The 14123-nt window shown below is 39.5% G+C and overlaps 2 protein-coding genes across 3 annotated transcripts in view; one reads left to right on the plus strand and one right to left on the minus strand.

Moving 5' to 3' along the window:
• Nucleotides 1-254: 254 nt before the first annotated feature.
• AP5M1 (adaptor related protein complex 5 subunit mu 1) lies at nucleotides 255-13682 on the minus strand. Its single transcript, XM_070749849.1, has 9 exons — nucleotides 13007-13682; nucleotides 11937-12197; nucleotides 7593-8238; nucleotides 5758-5985; nucleotides 4872-5011; nucleotides 2255-2340; nucleotides 986-1101; nucleotides 695-791; nucleotides 255-455 (listed from the first exon to the last, which is right to left on the minus strand). Exons 2-9 carry the CDS (start codon nucleotides 12002-12004, stop codon nucleotides 373-375), a joined length of 1464 nt encoding a protein of 487 aa, XP_070605950.1. The 5' UTR covers nucleotides 12005-12197; nucleotides 13007-13682; the 3' UTR covers nucleotides 255-372.
• Nucleotides 13124-14123, plus strand: part of EXOC5 (exocyst complex component 5) — a 36649-nt gene continuing 35649 nt past the window's right edge. The window contains exon 1 of one of the 2 annotated variants that reach the window (XM_070749803.1): nucleotides 13124-13574. In XM_070749803.1, coding sequence (XP_070605904.1) covers nucleotides 13467-13574 — 108 coding nt within the window. In that variant the 5' untranslated portion in view covers nucleotides 13124-13466. The remainder of the gene's footprint in view (nucleotides 13575-14123) is intronic. The other variant, XM_070749813.1, reaches the window with a different exon arrangement.

Below are 14123 nucleotides of genomic sequence, written 5' to 3' on the forward strand. Positions count from 1 at the left end.
AAGTATGTACCGTATATAGTCAGTAGTACTTCTAAATTTCTGTTTCTTCAAAACATTTTTTGAAGGCCAGTAATGTGAAGAAATGATGTTTAGAAACTTAGTTTAGGTTGAGAAATGTGACAGTAAAATCAACCATACCCAAAAGAAAGATTTTAATTTCCAAGTAATCTATTTGGCATCTGATAAATTTGACCGATAAGAGTTTTATATCATTCAACGTTTCTAATAATACACTCACAGAAAAACTTTAGACATTTTAAATAATAGATAAATGATAATTTAATATTTTGTTTTACCTCGAACAGAAGGTTTGAACTGATGTAAAACACTTTGGCAATATATTTTTTCCTAGTACAAAACTGAGTAGAAAATTTAGAAAAGTAAAGTTCTATATACGACAGGTGCTGGGGCTTTGGAATTCCAGATGTAGTACTCTGATGAAAGTACCTCACGAGCTAAAATTCAAAGAAATTGAGAAAGTAAGTTCTTACATTGATTATATCCTAATGTACAAAATACTTTTTAAAAAGCAATGTTTTAATAAGACATAATAAAGGGGCAGAATATTCTAACATAGAGATACATGCTTCATTAAAAACTCATTTTTCAGACCAATATACAACAAACAGATATAAATGTTTGGAAATTAAATGTATTAGCTTAAGTTACATTGCCAAAGATGTAATATGCTCACCTGTACTGATCTTTGCTTTGCCTGATGAAAAGACCTGGATGGAATGTTGGTCTGTGTAACATCCAGTGAGTGTGAAATCCAAAATTTTAAAATAAAGCTAAAGACAATCAAGCAAAGAACACTGAGAAAGAGATGCAGTGACTCACATTTCTGATTCTGAAAATGAGATCTCGTGAAAAGATTCTTAGGAACTTCTGTGCTCTGTGCACACAGATACCATTTTCCACTGACTGCAAAGCCAGATAGCTAACATTTAGTTTTTCCCACCTTCTGTTAAATATCACAACTTACTTTGACATATGCAGTATTTCCAGTACAAACAGCATCTACTGGCTGATCTCGATTTGTTGGACCAAAAACAACACTCCCAGTAAGAGAAATTTCCAGTGATTTGGGAAATTTTTGTCCTTTAAAGTAAAAAAAAAAACAAAAGAGAGAGAGAGGCTAGAAATATTTCACAGGAATGATTCTACAGGAACTATTTAATATTTGTATGTCAGTTCTTATATAGGATGAACTTTGTCCTTCATAAAACAGGGATGGGAGAAAGTTGAGAACAAAAGCAATATGTGGAGAAGGGTCATTTTACATCTTATTACAATGTAGTTCAGTGTAATTTTTGGTCAGATTCATTTTTGGTATTGGTACCTAACTCAGAAAAAGCAGGGAAGTTTGCAAGCTATAGCAGGATAAAAAGCAAAACAATTCTGGCTTGCAAGGATGTTCGTGGAAAAGGCAGACAGCTGACAAAATAACCAAGAAAAAAAATTATCCAGGTGCCATGAAGGTTTTCAAAGAATTCTAAACAGCTAATTTTCAGAAATAGATAATAGAATTAATACACTGTATGTGGCAAATAAAAACAAAGGGATGCAATAATATAATAAAGCAGGGGAAGTTAGTTTACAGTTAACTGCAGCTACACTTCCCAATTTTTGGTAGCTTTCAAAGCCTAAGTTTGCAAACCTGAAATTTCGGACAAAAATGATTAAAATAAGCCTGCTAAATCTTATACCCATAGGTTTTTGTTTGTATTGATCTTATCTCCATGAGCCGAAATATTTGGCTTGTCAAGTGATGATACAACACTGCCATGTATTCTGTGGTGATGAAGCCTCACCAAAGTGCACCTTTAGCTGCAAATAAAAGATTGTTCAGGCCTTTTGATCTCATCTGCTACCTTGGAAAAAAATTGGAAAGATGGTAAGGCTCTTTATAAAGCAACTTAATTTCCTTCTAGATGGAGAAGACAAGTAAAGGCCTAAATGAAAGAATCTCTCTTTGGAATTGTCTGGTTTATCAGAAATCTCTAGGATACTTTTAGGAACATGGGCAGCTGCTATATTGTTCTGTTTAAGGCCATTATTATCAATATAGAGCTTCCAGAACCCTTTGGGTAGGAATTTTCCCCACTTTCTTTGGGATTGTCAGGAATTAAATGATAAAGCACAACACAAAATTAATTCCTTTATCCATTAGTAAACAAAGCAGCCTTGAATTGTTTCCAAATAAAGTTAAGCTTTTCCTTGGATCAGATAGGGCTAAATATATTTAACTTACCTATGAACCAAACCAGTAAGCTTTTCTCTTTTGATACCTCAAGTTGGCCGTGGCTGATTTTGTATTCCAAGTGAGTAATAGGACCTCTAAAAATCAAGATCAAAGCATTATTACTTGTTGCAGAAGGAGACTTTTTCTACTTGTTGCAGAAAGGGGCTTTATTATTTAATAAAGCAATTTTGAGCAATTTCTAAAAAAGTAAAGAAAATAGCACATCCCTTTTCTATGAATTATGTCTGACACAAATCAACAATTTATATAAGTTATTCCCATTCTTGGTGCTCAGCAGATATATGGATTTCAACTTTCAGATTTCTCAGCAGTGGATATGATTTTTGGGGGTAATTATGTAATGTAAAAACCTTACATCCGGAATATGTCCATTTTTCTGGAAGGCTGGTAATTAAATAAATTCCACAGCTCATGGCTTTGGGATTTCAAATGATTGCAATAGAAAAACTTACAATAAAGCACATTGCAATTTTGTAATTCACTGAACTATTTCTACAAATCAATCACATGATTCATTTATTTAAGTATTTCCTGAATGCCTATTTTTACTTTTTCTTTTTCAAAGCTTTATGGGTTATTTCAGTATTCAAGTTAACTATGATGTTTTGTATACAGGTAGCCCTTGCTTAAAGTTCCTAAATGGAACCAACACCACGGCTAAGCAAATTGGTTTTTAAGTGGGAAATCACATGACCATGACTGCATTTTTTGGGCTGGAAACAAGACTATTCAGTTTTACCCATTGGGCTTTTGTTTTACTCCTAACTATCCTCCTGCTCTTTGGAATGCTCAAATGCCTGCTTACTGTCTTGTATGCACTGGGAGCCATAGGTGCCCAACAGAAATAGATTATGGTGCTCTATAGAGAAAATAGAAAATGTAGAAACAGTAAAAAATCACTCAACTACGGAAATAAGAGCAGAGAGACTTGATTTTGCTAGGGTGGGGTTTGGGTATGTTCCATTTAAACCCCTTAGTTTCCAGATTGTGAATCAGAACCTCAATAGCATTACTTGGACATCAAGCGCTGAGAGATACAATTGGCCATAATCACATACTGCTGTGCTGATATCTGGCAATCTTAGGTAGATGTTAAAAGAAGATGTCAAAAGAATTGAGTCCTGGATATACCACAAAAAAATGATCAAAAGCTAGAATTCTCCCCATATAAAAGCCAACCAGAACTGTACTAAAGAAAAATCATTGAAACACTATTTTTCCTGCTCATAAGCCTGAGTCTGTACAGAAGTATACCTTGAGTGATAGTATTAAAGGCTGCTGAGCGATTAAGGAAGGCACAGAATACATGCGCTACCCCCATTTTGATTCCATCACTGGTAATCAACAAGCATGATCAGCGTCATCTCTATACTGTGCTCAATCAACTGGAAGGGATCCCTATAATCTGTTTCCTTGTGAAGGCTTGTGAAGCTGTTGATTGATTGCTTTTCAAAAACATTTCCCCAAAAGGAAAAAAAAAATCATGAGACAATTCAGAAATTATCCACCACTACTGGGTCAAGACATGAACCTCTATTCAGGCAAATTTATCCCTTCATCCAAGAATGAATTCACCACTATTCAAACCCAACTACTTAGCATTTAGACTTATATACCACTTCATAGTGCTTTATAGGCATCTCAATATGCTTACAGAGTCAGCATATTGCCCCCAGCAATCTGAGTCCTCGTTTTACCGACCTCAGAAGGATGGAAGGCTAAAGCCAACCTTGAGCTGGTCAGAATCAAACTCCTGGCAGTTGGCAGAATTAGCCTGCAAGACTGTATTCCACTGCACCACCATGGTTCGCTAAAGAATGCTTTAACCAACCAAAGAGGGATCTACTGAGTTTACATCCTCAGGCCCCAGGAGCCTGTCCATTTTCTCAGAACAAAAATATCCCCACATAACCAGATGATTAATCAACTCAACAGTTGGGAGTCCAGTTCAGAGTGAATCTAATGAATTTGCCACATCTTGAAAAAATTGTTACAACAGCCCTTCAGATGATTTTAGGAATCATTTCTCTCCTTACCAGGTCTTGGTTTTTTGTTTTGGTCTCCCCATGGTCCTGTCTAAAATTTAGAGCAAGTTACCTTTAATAGGACCATAGAGTGGTAAAATGCAGAGGAAAGATAAGAGGAAAAATACTGGCATTTTACCACTCTTATTGTCACGATGTCATCCTTAATAAAAGCCCTTATCTGTGTTCAGTCATATGTGTCTTTCACCTTCCTCCACTGGTACTCTGCTGCTTCATCTCTTTGAGCTCCACTAAAAGCTGCAGGGCTTCACAGGCAGGAAAATATCACAAGGTGTAATCTGATCCAAGACTCCAGCCACCCTCTGACTCCAACAGGACACTAAGGCCTGAGTACGATAAATAGTCAGAAACCTCCCCAAGCATCCTCTAAAAAGCCAATAGGGTCTATCAGGTGTCTGGCAGACCAATAAAATAGTTCATACCTTCTTGAAGTAGTACCCTCAGCTACTCTGGCCAATTTTTTTTCTGTAAATGGAGATTTTTTAAGTACTCCCCAAAGAACAATCTCTACAAATAACTCTTTGTTTTGTTGATTTGAGGGAGGGAAGGATTATTCTTACCTATTCAAAAAGGGAACATAAGCTTTGCAATATTCAAAAGTATTTTTCATACTTTCATGAAGTTTCAAGTGAATTGTAAACTTCCACTGTGATTCTTCTTCTTTCAACTGATAAAATCCCAAAATAGGTGGAACAGGTACCTGGTTGGGATGCAAAGAGATAAATAGCTGAATTTCTTATATTTCTAAATTAAAATTATTTAATATATTCTATAAATTGTTGGTTTCCATTTTTAGTATGTTGTAAAGCTACCCCTAGGCTTCTTTTGGAAGTATGTGATAAGGGTACACATTCTAAAATAAAATAAAATAAATTAAAATAGGATGACAGCTTCCAGATGTCAGATATAAATTCTGTGATTGCTAAACAGTAAGATAATTAGGCAGAGAGTGCTTAATTCTAATGGAAAATGGGAATTAACAACTCATTTGCAAGCTAGATTCTCTAAACCACTGATCAGCAGGGTGCTGGAAATATTTCTAGGATGAAGGCCAAAAGCTCTCCTAACACCACACAAAGCATGTAATGAGCTGGAGGGCCATTGCTAACTTGAAAATTCCTTTCAGAATCACATAGTTGAGAAGGGATCATCTGTCATGTTGAGAAGCCAAGCTATCACCAAGGAAGATACTGGGGCTGCCTTGTCTTTCAGAAATGAAAATTAGGTAAAAATCAACTCATATGTAAAAACATTAATTAAAAGTTCAATTTAAGGCAGTTTTTCCCATAATACATTTAGATAGGCATTGTTACTTTGATATGCTTAACAAATGTTTCCACACTGTCATATCAACTGTCCCCCCTCCCCCCCAGTTTGATATTAGAAGCCTTTGGTAAACATTTGATATTGTTCCTGACTGGTTTATTACAAATCTTGAAAACTTACCTGGGAAGTGTAAAAGCAGAGATTAAACGGATCTGAAGGCGGTATCAGAGGGAATTTGTAAGGTCCACTGAAAGCTGAGTCATCCATTGCATCAACACTACTGGAGGTCAGAATAGCAGAATCGAGGGATGTTACGCAGGGGTGGACCAAAATATCTTGGAGAGGAGAACCATTGGCAGGGAGGTTCAAACCAATAGTCACATTGGGCGCAGTGCCTTCTATATCACACTTCAAACACAAAAACATAGAATAGGAAATTACTGGTGAACAGCCTAATTTAATACACTTCCTACAATAAATTGTGTATTATCTTGTGGCAAGGAGAAATCTCAACTTTATTTCTTAGACTAAGGCGTAGACAAACATTGTTTCTGTAACTAAAATGAATCTTAGTATTATATCATATTTTTAGTTTCCAGATCAGAACTGAGTTTTTAAATTATATAAGCACAGCAAATACAAGAACTGATGTTTAAAGTAAATTCATTACAACCCTCAATTTTATACGTTACCTTATATAACATATAGTGATTCATTCAACCATAATAATATACTCTGATTAGCAACAGCCTTCAAAATATCAAACAAGAGTTCTGTTTTTGCCAAGGTCTATAGATTGTTTTAATAGAAATGGTAAATTATTTATAGAATCCAACATTCATATTATGGCACAGGATTATACCTCCTTTATTATAACATTTTAGTCTTTTTGTAAAAGTATTGATTTAGTAAACTATTATTATCTACTGCCTATGTAAATAGCTAACATCTAAATTTGTTTTCCAACTTGGATTTCATCATTTACACTGTAAACACACTCAAATTGCAGTGTAAGTCACACTGAAAAAAGTAGCACATATTTTTGAGTATCCACACATTAGCTTACATTTTCAGTGCTTCTACTCCAATCAAACTCTATGTCAATACCAATACATGATTTAAATTAACCATAATTGGACTTCCAAATGTACACAGGTAAATCAGATTTAGAGCAGTTTACTTTTTATCTCTCCAACACTTCCATGTCGATTTATAGGAGTATATAATATGTTAGAAATGGTTTCTCAATTTAGAAACATAGAAACATAGAAGTCTGACAGCAGAAAAAGACCCCATGGTCCATCTAGTCTGCCCTTATACTATTTTCTGTATTTTATCTTAGGATGGATATATGTTTATCCCAGGCATGTTTAAATTCAGTTACTGTGGATTTATCTACCACGTCTGCTGGAAGTTTGTTCCAAGGATCTACTACTCTTTCAGTAAAATAATATTTTCTCATGTTGCTTTTGATCTTTCCCCCAACTAACCTCAGATTGTGTCCCCTTGTTCTTGTGTTCACTTTCCTATTAAAAACACTTCCCTCCTGGACCTTATTTAACCCTTTAATATATTTAAATGTTTCGATCATGTCCCCCCTTTTCCTTCTGTCCTCCAGACTATACAGATTGAGTTCATTAATTTGACCAATTTCATAAGGCTATTATGTGTGTGTGAACTGCATATGAAACATTGTATACTGAAATATATACATTTGGTAAATAAATAAAAATCAATGTAAAATTGATAAAAAATTTAGCAGCTTGTGCTGTTACCAGCAAAACTAAGAGCAAGATATGCAAGCGCATAACTTTAAAGTGAGATTTTCATTCTGTTTTAATTTACCAGAATGAACCAAGCCTAAAAACTCCTCAATATCTTTCCTTTGGCATGCTGAAGCATTAAAAATATTAAGTTCAGCTTCTCTACACACCAAGATGAGTTGAACTGTTGCTTTTCCAGATGCATCCAAGTGTCAAATAGGTTACAGAGATTTGCAATAAGAATCATCTCACCTTGCATGTTATAGTTCCATAAACCTGCCACATGTCTGCTACATCCCTTTGGTCATACTGGACAGATTTGACTTTTTCAATGATACAGATATTAACTTGAGGCTTTCCCTTGTACGTGTTGCTTCTCCAAGCTGGTGGTTTCTGAGTATGACTACTTACAGCAACGTGACTGTTTTCCAATGAACCATTTATATTTGTATCTAGTGGAGTGCCTAGAGGACAGGCCTGCATAACCAAACTTGGAAGTTGGGCAACTTTGGCATTCCTCTCTGCTTCACTCTTCTGATTAGAGTTCATAAAAGCCAAGAGCCCTAACAAGAAGTCAAAGGCCTGAGAGATTCCACTAATACTGAAGAGAGGTGGTCGTGGCATAAGGGACTGTTCAACTAAAGGGAGGCCAACATAAATCAATCCACTCTCCCGGAAAGCTACCACAGGCCAGAGATTCTTCTTTTCAACCTGCAGCGTATAGACTGAGGTCTTGTTGATCCTGGAACAGCCATCTCTACACTCCACAAAGCGTTGACCTCCATCTATCAGCCTCAATTCAAAAAGCAATGCTTTAAGGAAGGGACCGTCTTCTGGTATTGGCACATAACTTGGCCCATTGAAAAACTGTGCTCGCTTTTCAACTGTGGGGTAACGTCTGCAATATGGAAATAGAAGTACAGCAGAAATATTAGTATTCTATATTGTCTTCCTGCTTGCACAAATCTGGAATCAGGTACAAAAGATCACTTCAATCTGTTATTATTCCACATACATAAAACTTGAAATACATCAGGTTGATGCTGGAGCTAATTTGCTAAAATCTTGTTCCAATTCATAAACGGGGTCCAGCATATTTTCAGGTTAAAAAGTAAGCATTTTATGCAGTAACACGATGAACTTTTTTTTTTGCATCTTCATATATTCAGCTGTCATTTCAAAGTACTCATACCCCAAATGTATCTCTGTTAGTGATTGCAGAGATGCCCTATCTTAACTGAGGAAACCAGAGACTCGGCTCTTCATAGTTTTGTTACCAACAAGATATGCTAATCCTAAAGACACAATGTTTGCATTATTTCCCTGCCTAACTATCTGAGAAACAATATCTTGTATTTCTCTGTTCAGAATGGTTGACTCTCATTGGCTCTCATCTCTCCTTAATGATTAGCCCTATAGTTAATTATTTCATTATTCAGTGTGAAGGAAATATCAAGCACTTGTAATATCACCAGGAGAGCAGAAAACATATTTTTTAATAAATGAGTTTAACTACTATGCTTTACAATAATTATTTTAAAAAGACCCCTTTGTCAAAAGCAAGACTTTCCCTCCCCAAATTAATCTAATTCAAAAATGTCAAGTTGACAGTTTAACTTTAAAGTATATAGTAGGAATGAACAAAAGGGAATAATTGGCAATATGTTGAGTTGGTATTTAAACTTGGCACGGTGGAAGATTTCTATTTGTTATTTCTAATTCCCAGTTTGACTGAATGATGCCTGAAGTGTTCCTGAGTCTACACTGCAGAGTACAATTACCGCTATATCTAAACAATCACCATCACAGTTTGTGTACAGATTTTTTTCAGAAACAGTATATGGTCTTTATACTTTCAACTCTTGCAACTTTCACATGAAAGAAGTAAGGGCTTGTGGGTGGCAGTGTATATTCCTGTTTAGATATAAACAAGTTTTTGCATTGTGCAGTGATGTGAATGTGTTTCCCTGTCAGGCTGGGAAGCCATCTTGGGCATTGGATCTTCAGGCCTGCAACATTTAGTGATGTGGGAAACTGGGAGTGGGGACTGCATGGAGTGGGGAGATATATATTCAAAATAACATTTCCTCCTCCATGAGTCAAGGCCAGTCTGCCCTGCACCTGGAGGAGTGTGACTGGGAAATGTCTCCAATTGGGACAGTGCATTCATTGGACAATGTGGTGGCCACGTGGTACTGGGGCAGGTACCTGGACTTTCTTTTGGGTGGGGAAAACCTGGATTCAGGGTTCCCCAGATGTGCCAAAATATCACATCTCTAATAAAGTGGAACTTTGAAGAATTAGTCTTAGTTTAGCTTTGGAGACTTCTTTTGTTGGAGGTGTTACTTGGAACTCTGACATTAACCTTAATCTCATTTAAATTTTCAACCAGCTTCCTGAACTCTGGGGTGCTGTCCGGGGTACTGAGCCTGGAATGTCGACCCCATACCAGGTGGCACAAAGACTTAGGGAAGACAAGGCAGCCATGGAGGGAGCCACAGGGGCTAGCGTGGCAATTTTTGTTGAGACCATCTACTCCCCTTCCCAAGTCTTAGTGGAAGCGGAGATGGCCATAGAAGCGGAATGCCAACTGGGTGCCCAGCCCAAAGAGCTGGTGGCAGGACAAGCTGCTCAGCCAGACCTCTCTCTACCCTGTGCCGCCTCCTCAGTTTCAAGCAACATTTGATGGGATCTTTGGGAAGCTACCCTGTTTCCCAAACCTGTCTGGGCACACATCGATCAGTTTGGGAAACAATACCCTGGTGATAGCTGAGGGAATGAATGAGGGGGAAGTGTGAGCCGCCCCGAGTCTTTGGAGAGGGGCGGCATACAAATCTAATAAATATTCTTATTCTTATTCTTATTATTATTATGTGGCCAAATCGGTAGCAGAGCTCCACAATGAAGCAGCCCCAGAACTCAAAAATGCTGACGAGTTCATCTGCCTGATGAGGGTCCGATTTAACAATGTAGCCCAACAAATGGAAACTGAGGAGCAAATCTAAGGGCCGAAACAAATGGACTGCACGCAATGATTAATTAGCAAGTCTGCTGTAGAAGAGTTGGGGATATGCACAAGGGCCTTGACCAACCCCATCCAATTTCAACAAGTGTATGGGATGTTAATCCAGGGTCCCCTGCCACACAAATCACCAAATTGATAGAACTGCAAATAGGGTGACACCATGAGTTCATCAAATTCATCGTCGCCCCATAAATGCCAGAGACAATCATGCTGGGACTTGTGTGGCTAGACAAGTGGACTCCCATCATAAAGTGGGAAGACAGCTACCGGAAGTTAACCTTTGGCATCAGACTTGGACTGGGTGGGAAAAACCTGGAAGCTTTCAAATTCAGGTTTTCCAGATGTGCCAATATGACATCTCTAATAAAAGTGGAATTTTCAGGAATGCTTAGCCTCAGAGTCTTCTTTTGTTGGGGGTGTTACTTGGAACTCTGGACCCCCTACCCTAAAAGGTTTCTGATTCCCTTTACTGCCATTTAGTGATTACCAGTTATTTGCAGCTCACATATGGAACTTATTCTGGCCTTTACTGGGTTAAGGCTGAAAAACTCATTTGTTATGGAAATCCATAGTCTTCACTCATCTGTAGTACAAGCTGTAAGTAGGCCTGCAATATTATAATATTTCTACAGAGATAATGACTCATACAGAAAGGACTTAAGATTTCTAGTGTTTATGCTTATGTAACCAGAATTAACCATAAATTTAATTCAGGTTACAATTCACAATCCTTCACTCCACTTCCCCAATAAAGCTTAAGAGCCATTGCTCTTCATAAATAACAATGGGCTAGACAGACCAAAGAGTTAATGTTTCCTCCATTCCCAGTGATAATGTCTATGCTTTCAAAAAAATTGATAGGCACTGCAGATGAATAATGTAGACACTTCTGTGACAGATTTGTCTTTTGCAATTACAGCTAACAGTGAGCCTTGAAAATCAAGCTTAAATTTATGTTAGAAATGGCGTTTCTTCCAATGTCCTCCTAGCTCAGGGATGTCAAACTGGTGGATACGCCACGCTCAGGCCATACCCATCCCATAAAAACACTGCAATATGTCACATGACACCCTGAGTTTGACTAACTTATATGATAAAAATGTCAGGATGTCAGGATATAATTGCCTGGGGTGGCTCTATAACAGAGAATACTGCATTCTACTGAGACATCTTCAGAGTTTTTATTTTATATTGGAAATTCAAAGTAAATTTGGGTTGTTATGAAGGAAAGAAGTTGTAGAGTTGCTATTTGTCCACTTCAACCTACATTTGAATATTCTGAGAACATCTTTCCATGTAGTAGCAGACAGTTCATTCTCATTACTTGCTTGATACTAATGTTAGGGATATCAAAAACTGAATCTGAGAGTGTCAGCATGCAAACATATGCTCTGCTAAATTATAGATTCTCTGCTAAAAACTGCAGGATGCTCACTATCCATTAGCTCAATTCACACCATTTTGTTTTTAGATTATAGACAGAAAATGATAGAAAAATCAGCATAATGTGCCAATATTTGCAGTACAATGTATGTTATACAGGCTTGGAACAGACAAATATACCATATTACCTGGAAAACAACACAGTGCTCCGTGCTTCTTGCTCATGACTGATGAGCCATAGTCCTCTCAGAGCCATCACTGATAACTTCCAGTTCTGGGCACTGTTTGATGTGGCTCATAAATTCTTCCTTCTCATTTCCAGTGCTGCAACTTTCTTCTGCATGGGAGGATTGGATTCTTATTCTCCACCAAACTCCCTTTCCACAAACACACTATCAGGGCACTTATTAGGACGCACTTGTCTTGTTAATTACATTCCACACAAAAATCTAGGGGAGACAGATTAGGGAATCTTAAATGTATTGGACAACAGGCTTTTAAAAGGAAACAAGGCCCTCTCAGCCCAAATTAGACCCAGCCCATTCTATGCCTGGAGTTATACCCCCAACAACACCCCAGCCCACTCCAACAATATTGGCAAAAAGGCTTCAAGAGTTGTTAACTTTAACTTAATCTTATGTAGGTTCTTGTCCGGTAATATCACACTACTAACCAAAGCATACAAAACAGTTGCCAGACCAATCCTTGAATACAGCTCATCTGTCTGGAACCCACACCGCATATCGGACATAAATAATTAGAAAGTGTCCAGAGATATCTTACTAGAAGAGCCTTCCACACCTCTACTCACAACAGAATACCTTATGCAAGGGAGGTGAAATCCTGGGCTTGGAAAACTCAGAACTATGTTGCCTTCCGCAGGACAGCCCATAAAATTATCTGCTGAAATGTCCTATACCTGTCAATGACTTCATCTTCAACCACAACAATACACCAGCACACCACAGATACAAACTTAAAGTAAACCGCTTCAAACTTGATTGTAGAAAATAGGACTTTAGCAACAGAGTGGTTAATGCCTGGAACTCAATAGCTGACTCTGTGGTTTGGTCACCAAACCCCCCAAATTTTACCCTTAGATTATCCAGTGTTGACCTCACCCGATTCCTAAGAGGTCAGTAAGGGGCGTACATACGTGCACCAAAGTGCCTTCCATCCCAATGTTTCTCTATTATTAGTACCAATATCATATATATATATAAGCATTGTTATCTCTTTGTATACTACCAATACGTACTTGACAAAATAAAATAAAATAAAAAATAAGTGTGCCGAGCAGAGCCCCCTTCGAGAATACGCGGCCTAATCCCGCTGTAACTCGGTCCACCCTCAACCAGAAGCGCTTCCGCCACCCGTTCCTCCTGTGGGCGACAGTTTGAGGAGGCCTTCGGTCCCAACGCCGACCTCTTCGCCGGGTCTCTCCTTTTCACCCCCCGAAATGAGCGGAGAGTGGTTGCACCAGAGGGCCGGGGAGACGGCAGCGGTGGCGGCGACAGCAGCTGACTGAGGCGCCTGGGCGGAGCCACCTTCCAGGCCGCGGCTGCGAGCCGAGCAGCACCGGTGGCCACTTGGGGCGGGGAGGGGGGGGCCTATGGTTGGTTTCAGAAGGAGGAGGAGTTGGAAGTTGCTGCTCCCGCCGCCGCCGCGGGAGCGGCGAACGCGGCAGCTGGATCAACCTGGCTGCGGGAAGAGAGACAATGGAGGAGGCCTGGGCTGGGCGCCGGGTGGCCGGCCTGAGGGGACGGCTTCGTGAGAGAGACAGCGACGGGAGCGCCCTACCCGCGGTCACGCCCGAGCTCTTTGAGGTAAATATTGGTGGGCGGGATGAGGCGCCCTCTCTCTTTTTTTTCCTTTTCCTGCTGCGGGAACAGGAGGCCGAGGCCGTCCCATAGATAAACCGGCGGCCCTCGCCCTGGGGCAGGGGGTGGGAGCGGAGGAGGAGTGCGGCGGCCAGTAAGCCGCGTGTGGGAGAAAAGTTGTCACGGGAGAGCTAAATCCTGTACCGGCGTGGGTGTGTGGACTTTCTTCCCCCCTCAATAGGGAGGTTGCCTCAGGCTAACACCTCCCCGCCTATGTAATTGCTCTTTCTGTGGGCTGTGTTGGCGCTGCCCGGCCAGGGAAGCCTCGGGTGGGAGTGAAGGGTGGGCCGAGCGTCTGTCAAGGGGTCCGAGCGTCTGTCAAGGGGTTCGAGAGGGAGGGAAAGTCCTTCTCGCAAGTGTTAAGAATGAACTCTCTCAGGGGTTGGAAGCCTGGAGGGGCGAGAAACGAGGTTGTGTGAATTGAAGGGGATGAAAGAGAAGCAGGCAGGGCAAGACCTAAGAGAACCACCCGATCCAGGCTGGAGGGACGGAGCA

This window comes from Erythrolamprus reginae, chromosome 1 (genome assembly GCF_031021105.1).
Source record: "Erythrolamprus reginae isolate rEryReg1 chromosome 1, rEryReg1.hap1, whole genome shotgun sequence".
In the NCBI taxonomy this organism is placed as follows: Eukaryota; Metazoa; Chordata; class Lepidosauria; order Squamata; family Dipsadidae; genus Erythrolamprus; species Erythrolamprus reginae.

Excerpts from the sequence above, each read along its gene's own strand:
- AP5M1 (XM_070749849.1), bottom strand. The coding sequence starts at position 12,004 with ATGGCTCTGAGAGGACTATGGCTCATCAGTCATGAGCAAGAAGCACGG. Across the intron at positions 8,239-11,936 it reads AGCACTGTGTTGTTTTCCAG|ACGTTACCCCACAGTTGAAA; the intron begins GTAATATGGTAT and ends TCCATATTGCAG. Across the intron at positions 5,986-7,592 it reads ATGGAACTATAACATGCAAG|TGTGATATAGAAGGCACTGC; the intron begins GTGAGATGATTC and ends TTGTGTTTGAAG.